The sequence below is a fragment of the Pristis pectinata genome, chromosome 2, assembly GCF_009764475.1.
Source record: "Pristis pectinata isolate sPriPec2 chromosome 2, sPriPec2.1.pri, whole genome shotgun sequence".
NCBI lineage: Eukaryota > Metazoa > Chordata > Chondrichthyes > Rhinopristiformes > Pristidae > Pristis > Pristis pectinata.
The window spans coordinates 75433751-75447316 of record NC_067406.1 but is presented as its reverse complement, the minus strand read 5'-3'; the positions used below and the strand labels follow the sequence as shown (position 1 = coordinate 75447316).

Below are 13566 nucleotides of genomic sequence, written 5' to 3'. Positions count from 1 at the left end.
TTTCTCCCCTCCCCCACAGATGCTGCTTGATCTGCTGAGTTCCTCTAGCAGATCGTTTGTTGCTTAATTTTAACCTACTTTTCAACATTATGCTTTCACTGATTTATAATAAAAAAAATAATAGGATAGTCCTAAATCAATTAGTTTGATTCACACAGATGTACTTTAAGTCTATGTTGTAGGAACGTTTAGAACCAGAATATGTCACTTAGTCCCCCGCATCTGCTCTGACATTCAACTGGATCAAGGCTGATCTGAACTCTTGGCTGACTTTCCTTCCTCTGTATTACTTGGTACACTGAAAATTTACAAGTTTGAAGGAGGTTGAATTTCAGTTCGATCTGTATTGATTCCAGTTACAAAGTGTAGTTAGCTACAGAAATTGGTGATTAATAATACTTGTTACTGAGTAATGGTCTCAGCTACTAATGAAACAGAATGCTACTAAACCCAGACACTTTCTTCCAAAAACAGAGATTAGTATAACTTAGTGAAGTTCACAAGGCAATGAAGACACGCTTGGAAGCAACAAATTACATTACAACTATGTTCTGATGAAGTGTAACAGTTGAAATTTTAAATTGCCTTTTAACAGGTTGACCTGTTGTATGCTTCTCATATTTTGACTTGGTTTCAAATTTCTACTCTTTTTATTTCAGATTAGTGGAGGCTTGGCTAAATATGTAGAAGCAACATCTGGTCAATTACCAGTAAAACCTTATAGTTAGTTAGTTTTGGGGCCAATCTACTGAAGTTTTGGCAGATGTGCCATTACGGCCAGCACTCACTAGCACACTTGACAGAACCTTAGCCCTCCAGTGTTGACACAGCCCTCAGTGAAAGCACTGTTGGTTCCAAGTCACTGAATGCAGATCCTGGGATGTCTGGGTTGTACCACAGAGCTCAATGCTCCAGCATTAACTTGCATTCGCAGCACTAGACCAAGTTCTTGTTACACATCAATTCTGGCCATGCCAAATTTGGGAAGCCAGGAGACTGAAAGGCCAACAAAAGGCAAGATTTACCACTCTATATTTTTAACTAAGCTAAAACTTCATATTTACATTAATAATTATATTTTAAAAGATTATTTTAAGGTAAAAGTATATTTTTTTAGTGAATTGCACCTGAACTTGTGTGAGTGTTTTAATATCTGGCCAATAGAAGGAATAGTTTTGATTTTGGGTCCATTGAGATACGATAATGATGTGTGATATTTATCTTCTTACAGCCCTGCCTCACACTAAACTTGCCTCCATGATTAATCACCCTAAGGTTGCATGTACGCAGCTCTACAGTTTATTCTGTATGCCTTTATATTTGTTTAAAGTGAAACTATATTGATTTCACTGTCAGCATTGGATAAAGAACCATCCTCATTCTGTTCTCAATGTAAAATATTATTATGTCCTTTGGAACATAATACTTTCACATTTAATTTCTGATTCTATTAGTTCAAGTTCCTCAATTGCGCAGATAAAACTGAATCCAGAAACTATTACGTTAACTGGAGTACATAATGCAAGTTGTCTTAGTTTTTGCTATTAATCAAAGGGCCAATACAATTCTGAAGCTCTAAATGAACCACTGCAATTTACCTTATTGAGCTCTGGCAAAACATGGTCATCAGACATTCTCAGCATTGCTGAAAAACAAAATAAGGGATTACCATTGGCATGTCCTTTTTCATTAAAATGACTAAATGCACCCATCTCAGATTATTATGAAAGACGATAAAAACAGAAAATGCTGGAAACATTCAGCAGGTCAGACAGTATCTGAGGAAAGAAAAACAGTTAAGATTTCTGGTCAGAGACCTTCATCAGAATGGTGCTTCCATCATTTTTTGCTTTTATTTCAGATTTCCAGTTTTTTTTATTTTCATATTATGGAAGACAATTACAAATACTGCCTCTTGAAGTAAACAGTTTAGCCAGCTGTTAATAACCAGACATGTGAAAAGTCAAAGCTAATAGAAGTTATTAATGTAAAAATGTGTAACTCATAAGCAAATCAAGAATGCACAGAAATTTTTTCTTAAATAATTATAAGTAATTAGTTTTTTTAACTAAATGTGGATTTCTTATACCTTTTTAACATTTTTAACTGATTTGGTATACAATCAACATTATTGTATTAAATTTAATGTTCTTCTTGGAAAAAGTAGTCCCAAGGAACTCAGTGCATAGTGTTTACAAGAGGTGAATCCCACAAGTGAAGTGAGAGTGACAGCCCTTGACAACGAGACAGGATTTAATCAAATGTGTCACCAAGGAGATATAGTGAACAGAGGTGAGTAAACAGGGGACAATCAGAAAACACTTCAGTGCTTGGAGTAACTTTGGACCACTGGGGAGATGTGATGCTGCAACAATCTCAGTAGGGAAGTTGGAGCTGAGCAATAAAGGTGGCTCCCCCATACCTAAACAACAATTTTTAAAAAGCATTAAAGGAACATACAACAGAACACAAAACATTTCTTCATTGATCTATGGTTAGTTATTAATAGTTATCTTTCCCCCTTGGAAATCAATTGATTTACAGCTCGTTTACTGTTCATGTTCATTTTTAGGAGCACAGCAGGCCATTTAGTCATTCATTTATGGCAGATCTATAACTACTCCATTTACCCTTCTTGACCCCACCCTTCTTAATCATCTTTTCTAACAAAAATTTACCAATGTTAATTTTGAAATATTCAATTGAACTCACTTCAACAGGTTTTTAAAAGATAGTTAAAGATTTCACTTGACCTCTAGGTCAATGTGTGACATAATCTATGATTAGATGCTTACTAGTTTCCTACCCTTTAGAAAATATTCTGGTGTATCCTGTCTTTGGACTGAGTTTATTACTAAGCACTCCCCTACAATGAATTTCATCACCTCAGGGTTGCCAAATCACTTAATCCATGAAATGTCCCTTTGCAACTGTCTGCTCCCATCTACTCACTGTACTACAAGTGTCAACACAAAACTTGGACATGTGGTTTGTAAAATTATTCATCTAACTACTTGTAAATGTGCTGAAAGATGCAGCCCTTATTACAGAATCCTGGTCGATGCTATTACTCATATCATGGCAATTAATGTGCATATCTATTATTGCTACTTCTACCTCCTAACCAATTCCCTGACATGGCAAATATTTGCCTACTATTCTACATGCTACTATTTTTCATAAGTTTCTAGTGACATGCAACTAATATCCTTTTATATGGTTAATGATGACTCAAATTAGTTTTTTCAGATTAATGATAGTTAAATGGATATTTAAAACGCTGGAAGAACTCCACAGAGCACACAGCAGCTGTGGAGAGAGATAAAGAGCTAATGTTCTAAGTCAATAAGGATTCATTAGAAAGTTCTGAAGAAAGGTCATCACCTGAAACATAAACTGGCTCTCTCTCCATAGACTCAACTTGGCATGAGTATTTCCAGCACTTTGTTTTATTTCATATTTCCAACATCAGCAATATTGCACTGTGGATATTTAAACAATAATGGAATTGCACAAAATCAGTTTTAAAAGCAACTCTATAGCCAACTTCTGTCAATTTCTGTTTTCATATTCAGCATTAACCGTATCTTTATCTGGTACAGATCTGCTTAAATAACCCTCATAATTCAAATACCATGCTTGACTTTGTCCAAAGTACTGTTAATAACGGTGAATTAGACTCTTCTGTCTAACAATCACATTTCATTTCGTCTTGTTAATCGGACCTAAGCTACCTTCTTGAAATGAAACAATATTCAAAATCGAACAGAGATAGGACCAAGAATATGTTTAATAGAATTAAATTTCCTTCACCTGCATATAGCCATCGGAAAAATGCCTTGAAGCTTTTCATACTACTGTCTATAACCCTGAAATAGAACACATCATTTTATTATTAAAATCAAATTTTTTCTTCATAGCTGTATTCAAGACACAATATTTTCCTTCGTGTACCACAACCCAGCACAGACAGTTGTGATGAAGACAGAGAGCTTCAAACATTTTCAGTACTTCTATTGAATAAAATACAGTCTTTTCGGTGGGTAGATAGGGGTGTGCAGATGTGATTGCAGAACAATAGGTTCATTCAGGTAAAATCTCAAGTGATTTTATAAACTGTTTAAATGTGTTGGTAATGGAGAATGGATCATCTCAGTGAAATATTACAAAGGATTCATTCCGGTTTTGTTCAGAATTCACATTTGGTTTAATGGGTGGAGCCTCCTAGTTATTGACATTATATCACTGTATTGGCAGTGAGACCTCAGCAGCAACCGAACTTCAAGTGGCATAGTGCTTGGGCCCTGCCCCTGGCAGCCTTTGACAGGCAAAGCAATGGGTAAAATTTTGCCTTGGGTCAGAGGTTTCCTGTAGAATTTTAAATGTCTCTGATATTCGGAGATATTATTAACAAAGTAAAAGTGGCATGGATAATGAAGGAGTAAAACTTTAACCAAACATCTCTTGTATCGGACAGCAAATGCCTTTTGTGACTATTTCTTACATTTTAATGGCATGTGTCTTGTGATGCAGGTAACTGCGAAGCCATCAGTATTAAATAAAAATACCATATTCAGGTGTATGTACATGGACAGTTAACTGCTGAAATCAGGGAGTTGTTTTCCAAGTTGCTCTGCTTAGCTGGAAGCTTTACTATACCAATACCTTGTTCAGAGACTCTGCATTACAAACATGGTAGGAGCATGAATTTAAGGTACTTGTTAGATACGAACTGATCACAATAGGAAATGTGAGGGTTGTTCATTCTAGTCCTTTTTTTTAAAAAAATGAGCAATGTCTTTATTACTGTCAAACAGACTGTCAATGAAAAACATACAAATATAGAATTTCATCCTTCAGATTAAAGTTATTAGATACTTAAAACAAATTAGAAAATGTTCTTTTTCTTTCTTATCCTTTTAATCCCATCTTTCTTCCACTCTTTTTTTCCCTATTTGTACATGACTTAGAGTTGAACTGTTTCAATTGATATGCCCTGGTTCAGATTCTGTATGCCTCTTGTTTTTTCATCTGACTGGTTAAGGAGCTGCACCGATGCTTGGCCCATTCACCCTGTAGAGGGTGCTGCAACAAAATGGATTTTCCTGATTGCTTCAAGTTCCCATGCAAAAATCTGTAACAAACAGCTTGAGACGTTCATTTTCCACTGACACTAAATTAACGTAGGTATTTAATTCAAAGATATTTTTCATGCAAGTTAAACCTCTCAAAAATACATCCATCTATATCATAAGGGACTACATTTAATTGTGATAGAGAAGGAATCAATGCCTTCACTCTGAATGTCAGAATTTCTCAGTGGCATGTCGGGGCAACTTTTAATAGGTCAAAGCTATTGAATATCTACACTTATGGGAGTAATAAGAGTATTTACATACATATATTTCTATTGCAGAGGTATAATTCTTTACTGTGCAATACATAACTGAAAATTTATCACATCCCAAGCTACAGATTTCAAATGTGGGTTGCTATCTTTGCAAAGGCAGACATTTTTCATATATCATTAACTGTTGTTACAGATAAATCAATATGCTAAATCCATGCTTAATCCGATCTACCAGCCAAACTTGGCCCCCATACTGACCCCACAAGCCACACTTACTTTCTTCAACAACCATGGGCTCCATTGCACACCTGCCCTTCCACGAGGCAGATTGGGCCAGGAGTGGCGGCGATGCTTCAATGAGCCCCCGCCATCCCCTGAATCGAAAGGAGTAAAAGCCAGAGGCCAGATGCAAAGTGCAATCAGCCCCACAGCTCTGAACAAACCAGAACAATCACTGGACAAGTTCAATGTCAGAGCATTGGGTGAGTCGCACCAGCATCCAATCTCCAGCACATTCCCCACCTCCACATTGCAGTGAGCAGTCACGCAAGTCAAGGACATGTCAATTTTAAGAGGATAGACTGGCAGCAATTCCATATGAAACTAGTGCCCATATCAGAGCTCTGTGGGTCTAATGTTGTCTGCTGAATTACACTTCAATTTCTGTCAATGAATCAACTTCTGCACATAAACAAAATCAAATACATCTTACCCTATAGCTTTAAATTTGTACTTACTGTAACAACTCATTTGCTTTCAGTATGAATGTGCCCACAGCATTTATGGCATCTTTGAAAGAGAACAAGTGATTTATTTAAGTACCACGCTGTAAATAAAAATTTTAAAAAAATTAAAAAAAAACATTTATTGATCATTAGGACATCAAAATTTAATCTTATGATGATCTGGTGACTTTCCAATATGCCACGGCAAAAAGTGGTAAACGCAGAATTCTGAGTTGCAGATTCCTTAACTGTAAGCTTCTTTGCCTTACTATTAATTACTAGGGGATTATAATTGGTCTATCAATACCGCTGGATATTTTAGTCTAATATGTGCTGCCCATGATAATCAAACAAAAATCACTGAAAAATGTCAATGAGCTTATTGCTGGAGTGTCTCATCAGCTAAAAATGGTTTTTGTTAGAAAATAATACCTAATTATAAGCCCAGAATAAATCAGCACTAGCTCCAATAAGGTTGGACATTGGTGGGAATCTGCTGTTGTTCGTCACTCATCCTCAAAAGAGATCATGACATCTAGTCTGTAGTGTTTTGATGTGTACGAAGATGGCTGATTAGACAAATCTGGGGTTGAAAGTTCCCTTCACCCAGGTGACACAGATGTAGGGATACTGTAGCATCAATGGTTCTCGATTTTTGAGATTTTCTATTCCTCTTTGCTTCCTCCATTCTAGATTCCTCATATGAGCGAGCACTGCTTTTCATGTAGGTATGCCAAACAAAACGATCCAATGCCTGTTGTTCCCAGAGGTATGTGTCAATGTTGAAGCCCTTCAGGGATGTTCTGGGGATACAGGAATCTTTTCTACCCACCATGTGATCGTTTGCCCTCAGTCAGCTCTCCATAAAGTAGCTGCTTTTGGTATCCTGTCATCAGACATGTCCTGCCCACTGGATCTGTAATTCTTTCAGCAATGTATAAATGCTGGGGAGGTTTGTTTGGGACAGAATTTGGATGTGGAGTATTCTGCACAGACAGGTCTGGCATGTCTGCTGTACAATGTGCATGTCTTGCAAGCACAGGGTAAAATGGGTATGACAACAGCATGATCCATCATTAGAAAAGGCATCATAATGAACCAGGATGTTTTTTTCCTTAAGTATTCATTCAAGGAATATGAGCTTCACAGGTTGAGCCACCATTTAATTGCCCATCACTAGTTGCTCTTGAGAAGGTGGTAGAGAGCTGCCTTTTTGAAAGGCTGCACTCCTTAAAGTGTGGGTATACCCACAATGCAGTTGGGGAGAGTGTTCCAGGATTTTTGCCCAGCGACGGTGAAGCAGCAGCAAACTATTTCCAAGTCAGAATGGTGTGCGACTTGGAGGGCAACTTCCAGGTAGTGGTGTTCCCATGCTTCTACTGCCCTCGTCCTTCTTACTTGTTCGGCCTTAGAAGTGCATACTTTCAAAAAAGGTTGACGCCATTTTGCATTATGCTTGGCTATATATTTTAAAAACTTACCTGAATTATCAAGAATACCCATTTTAAACAACAAAATTCTGTATACTGAGAATAACAATGTCTAGTTTCTTAATAGTCATTAATGTTATGCATTTATGAACTTAGAAATATTTAGAATGTACCTTCTATTGCTGGCACATCTAACCCTAAAGGTTGGTATTTCTGCTTCCACATAGCCATCCCCTTTAGCTCATTTAAATGGTACAGAAGAGCCTCTGATCCACTGTGTGTGAAGGTAAGACAGAAAGATAAGAAAAACAGCTTAAGATAAAAGAAAAAAGTCACATCATAACTTGATATTTCATCCTGAAAGTATGCCCAATAAAGTAAGATGCAATTGAAAAGATAAAGTTATGATGCTGAAAACTTGTTATTTCCAACTGCATGAAATTTTATGTATGCCATGCAATCATTATTTAAGAATCACCATTCAGTTTGAGTTACATCAGCAGCTTCATATTTCACCTTTTAAGTGGAATTTATTATGCAGCCTTTACAATCTTGAAATTAGTGTCCGCTATGGGTTAGCTCGGAGCACTCTTGTCTTTTATTGAAAAGTTTATGGGATCAAGTCCCAATAAAAAAATTTAAGACTTCACACTGGCCTTTTATGCAATGCTATAATATTGGAGGTTCCAAATTACAGATGAGATCTTAAACCATCCTCTTTCTCAGGTGAAAAAAATCCAATTTAACTATTTTGAAGATCAGAGATTTACCTCAGAACATATTGGTATTCATGAAAGCTTAAAGTGCGCAAATTGCTTTCTGTAAATTTGACACAATGATGTAATTTTGAACCAAGGTGGATGCCAATTTGTGTAGTAAGGAATTGCAATGTTCGGCACTGGACTAGCAGCAGTGAGTGGTAAATGTGGCGGCACAGCAGTGTAGTGGTTAGCGTAACACTATTACAGCGCCAGCGACCCGTGTTCAATTCCCACCACTGTCTGTAAGGAGTTTGTACATTCTCCCCGTGTGTCTGTGTGGGTTTCCTCCAGGTGCTCTGGTTTCCTCCCACATTCTAAAGAAGTACAGGTTAGGAGTTGTGGGCACGCTATGCTGGCACCGGAAGAATGGCGACACATGCAGGCTGCCCCCAGCATATTCTCAGTAACGCAAAAAGATGCATTTCACTGTGTTTCGATGTACATGTGACTAATAAATAAATATCTTATATCTCATCTTAAATTTACTCTCACCTTGGCAAACTGTGAGGCAGATTTCCATAATTCTTGTACTTTGCGGACAGTATCAGCCATGAAAGCTACCAGATTGTTGTAAAAACTCAACTGACACACAAAGCCTTTTTAGGAGCTGAATTGATCATCCTTATCTGGTTTGACTTTGTGACTCCAGTCCCATAATTAACCAGGGATGGGAAATAAACCCTCCTTTCTTGTGTTACCCACATAATTAACACTCCACAAAAGCAATTTTTAAAAATTTTGGCAGTGAGAAATAAATTCAAAATGGCTCTCTCTTCCTAATTGTCACGAATTCCTTCTGCTGTTAAGTCTTCCCATATAATGGGATGATCAATCCATTTGCATGGATGCCAATTATGTCATTTCAATGAATGACTGCAACATTTTCACTGGCCAAGTAAAGCCACACTCAGTAGTGCCAGAGCAGCTATGCTTCACAGATTCATTACAGATCTCATTTTATTTTTTCAACTTGTTATTAACTTGACATCTGTTGAGTTGGGTGGAGGGGCTGGGTTGGGTTCAAATGTACTATTTGAAGGAACAATACTGCTTTCATTTTAAATCTTAATTTGTTCCAGTTGGTAGTTTTGCACAAACTAAATGTATATTACCTTTCATTGTTATTAAAAGGTGACAGCCATCATACCATGACTGAAATAACTAAGTTTGTATTTGTCCAACCGAGAGGTCTGATTGTTGTAAGAGCCAAATACCTAGATTGCATTTTGCAGCTGTATTCCACTTCAGTGCTTGCAGTTAATTTAATTTGGATAGCAAATGCCAGATACCAGAAGTAGTGGAAAACCCCCACTGATTTTAAAACTTCTATTCACTTAGCAATTCAGGAATTGCTTCCTGGTGGAGGCTAAAAAGCTCATGTTCATCATGTGTATAATTCTGGGAATTTGTATGGCATCAATAGTGCATCCTTCTAGTAAATGACATTATTGCCCTAAAAGAGATGAGCCTAAAGCAAGAACAATGGAAAATCCATACTTGTTTAGTTCACAACCATAAAAATGAAATATTGAAAATATTTTAAAATGCAACAGCTAGATTCAAACCATTTAGGTTAAGACAAATCATATCTTACAGCTATTGTTCAGCATAAAAGCTTGGAAATGTAATTTAATAATAAACACTTCCTCAATTTAAAAGAATGATACTCTACCTTTGTAAGTGACTAATAACTAGTTTCTGGATACTAGAGTAAGACGATTCAATGGATTGGCCAAGCTTCTTTAAACCCTGTTTTAAACAAAGCAAAATGTTCACATGCAAAATAGAAGCCATCAATGGTACATATCACAAAAGATAGTATCAAAGTGAAGAAATATAATCTTTACCAAAGTCACTTTTATTATATTCAAGATCACTACTAGATGTTAAGATTTTTATTTCATTCTTAATTTATATAATATACTCACTTTAACTGTTAGCTGGTTCATAAGCAAAGACTGCAACTCTGGACTACAAACAAGAAAAATTGTATTAGTCACAGCTAGATAATGTAGAAATGTTGATTACTTGTCAATTTTTGACTCCACCACTAATCAAGAAAAAAAAGATTTCACAAAGAACAGTAATAGAAGGATGTATGTGGAGGAGCAAAAGATGTTGAATGTGTAGAACCAGAAAAAATCAAGCAGAGTTAAAACAGGTGGAACTTAATACATAAGTAGAGGCAGTGGAATTACGTAAAAGAAATTTGAAAAGGAGGATGAAAGCAACCACATAAAAAAAGAGATCTATTATAGACAATGGAAGCTAACGAATGGAAGATTAAGGCAGGGAAAGCAAAAGAATGGCACTTGGTTCCAAATAATGTTCTCACCTATATTAATTTACTAAATAAAATAAAAACTAAAATCACTATAATCTCTTATTTAGAAGTCTAAATAAAATCAATGAAACATGTATCCAAAATTAAATAAAATGAGCCTTTGGTAGATTGACTACTAAAAGTTATGGTAAGTTATTGTAAGAAAGGAAAACCATTTAAATTAGTTAATCAAACTTAACTTTGGCAGGTAGCCCCTGAAATTAATTTGAACTTCAGGGGGAAGTAAACATCATCCCTAGGCTGTTAAATAAAATTGATTTTTAATCTCAGAATAGGTTTCTTGAAAATGAATTAAATAAAATCAGCATCAACAGCAGCTGGCCTGATAAAATATAATGAAATGATTAAATAGGAGCTTAAAAAGAAGGCACTAAAAGTAAAAGAAGAAGAATCAAAGTTAGAATTAATATTTCAAAACACCTTAAAGTTGGTGGCAGGGTTGCAGATGAAAGTAAGGAGATCTGGAGAGACTTGGATTGAAAAAAGTTTGCATAAGTTACAAATAAATGGAGCTAAAAAGCAATGAAGACAATCATTTGAAGTTTGACAGCAGCCCTGACAACCAACCATTATGGGAGTAAACATGCCAAATTTGAGGCACTGCAAATCAAATGGAAACAGACAGAATCTGCATGCTACATGCCAATTTTTAAAGATATTCAAACGGTATTGAAATGGTTTGTCATTAACTAACATGAACATTAATGTGACTGCCAGATAAATTATTGTGAACATTCATGTGTTATTTTAAACAGATTCTTGTTACAATGTTCAAGTGACTTAACAAACTTACCTAGCTTTACCCCACATCAGCAGCTGCATGAATTCTTCCTGCACTGAAGTTTGAGTATTTTTTTCCTAAACAGAAAAATAATTACAATTGAAGATTCTATAGCAAGTAATCTCACACCTGGGACTAACATTGCAATATAAGCTATTCCATGGCAATGGAAATAGCAAAATTAATTTCCATGTAGTACATTAGAGTTATGAGCAAAGAGTGGGATAAGCGTGGAAAACTTGGCCAGCAAGAAAGGAATGGCTGCGAGACAGAAAGGCAATAGTTGGGCATTTTAAACTTCTTGAATTCATTAGGTTAGTTTAAATATATTTAATTTAGTTTAGGTGCTTTTAATTTTAAAGAAAACAGTTCAATAACATTTATAATTAATGTTTAATATTTTGACTAGTTTTTGACTAACAGCCAATGTCAGAAACATGTTTCAGCCTGAAGGTGTAGCTTTCCTGACTGCCGAAGCATTTCTGTGAGCTTTATGACCAGGGCAGTGGTAGCTTAAATTCAGGAAGTTATCACTGGAAGATCTGTTCTGGAGTGCAAATGTAGCAGGTAAAGGAATGGTGAGCATTGGTATTTGCTGTTGCCAAGAAATTCTGGACCACTGGGATGAAAGGCCTACCTGCTCTCTGACTTGGTTAAAGCATAATTATTTCAAATAATTTAGGATTTCTCTGCTTAGTTTCAGCTAATGCAATTCAGTTGCGGCATTGCATATGACTAGCTAATCTGAGGAAGATGGAATAACACTTAACACTCTTCAGAGGTTTCAGTCTCCAAGGAACTACCTTTCCTAATACTGTCTGGTTGTTCAAGTTAGCTAAGCATTAAGACCTTATCTTAATAATGAAATTACTATCATAGTCAAATGAAATAAATAATTTTATTTTGTCTAAGAATCTCGCATTAACTCTCCACCCTGCTCATTTATACAGAATGTGGCAATATTGGTTATCTGTAAATACTACCAGCTAGTTCTAAGATTATCAAAATAGAGGTCAGATTTGGTGTAAACCTGTGTTCCAACGCAGGAGAGGATGTATTAATGAGATTAGTGACAAGATGCACCCTTAATATAATGTATTGTGTTATTTGACAGCTAATAGCCTCATCACATAAGATCAAGAAGTTATAGTTGCATCTTCCTCAGCTGTTTTTAGTATGTAGGCCTTTCATTTATTACAGTGTACTTGCTTTTTTGATCCATCATATCACTGGCATCACTTTGAGTTTGTCCTCCAGCTTCTCCAAAAAAAACTGACATTCAGGATAAGTCATCAGTCACACAATGTTTCAAGAACTACTATAATGGAATCGAACTAATGAAACACTCAACTGCTCTCTGATATGGACAAACAAAAAGCTTTCTTTAAAAAAAAAATGATGTTTAATCATTAAGGATTTTTGTTTAGAAAGATCTCAGAAAAGTAGAAGATTTGCTTATTTTTTAAGAAATACCATAGTTGTAATATTTTGGCTGGTCTTGGAGCAACACACACATGAAGATTGAATTAAAAAGGATGTTAAAATCAGATATCAGGAATCATGGAGTTGATGAGGAATCTCTCCCTTTCCTACTGTGGATGAATCCACTCAATTAGCAGAGTTTCTCAGCTGAAACCACACTGTGAAAATGATATGGACTTTGGAGACTATCGGGGGCCCACACTCAGGCAACAGAGAAAACCCAGTTGAGCGAGCTAGGGCTTTTCTCTTTGGAGAGGAGGAGGATGAGAAGGGACTTGATAGAGGTGTACAGGATGATAAGAGGCATAGATCGAGTGGACAGTCAGAGACTTTTTCCCAGTGCGACAATGGCTAACATGAGGGGACATAATTTTAAGGTGATTGGAGGAAGGTATAAGGGGGATGTCAGGGGTAAGTTTTTTTTACACAGAGAGTGGTGGGTGTGTGGAATGCACTGCCTGCAGAGGTTGTGGGGGCAGATGCATTAGGGACATTTAAGAGACTCTTAGATTGACACATGAATGATACAAAAATAGGGAGCTATAAGGGAGGGAAGGGTTAGATAGATCTTAGAGCAGGATAAAACGTCGGCACAACATTGTGGGCCAAAGGGCCTGTACTGTGCTGTAGTGTTCTATGTTCTAAAACCCATTTCCTGTAAGTTCCATCCTCTTGGTTGGCCATTGGGACTTT

General features: G+C 36.4%; 1 protein-coding gene across 1 annotated transcript in view; it reads right to left on the bottom strand.

The window, feature by feature from the left end:
* anapc4 (anaphase promoting complex subunit 4) overlaps positions 1–13566 on the bottom strand; it is a 64173-nt gene that overhangs the window by 26581 nt on the left and 24026 nt on the right. Inside the window, 7 exon segments of the mRNA XM_052010309.1 lie at positions 1599–1645; positions 3814–3869; positions 6088–6139; positions 7679–7779; positions 9939–10015; positions 10195–10237; positions 11404–11468. Coding sequence (XP_051866269.1) covers positions 1599–1645; positions 3814–3869; positions 6088–6139; positions 7679–7779; positions 9939–10015; positions 10195–10237; positions 11404–11468 — 441 coding nt within the window.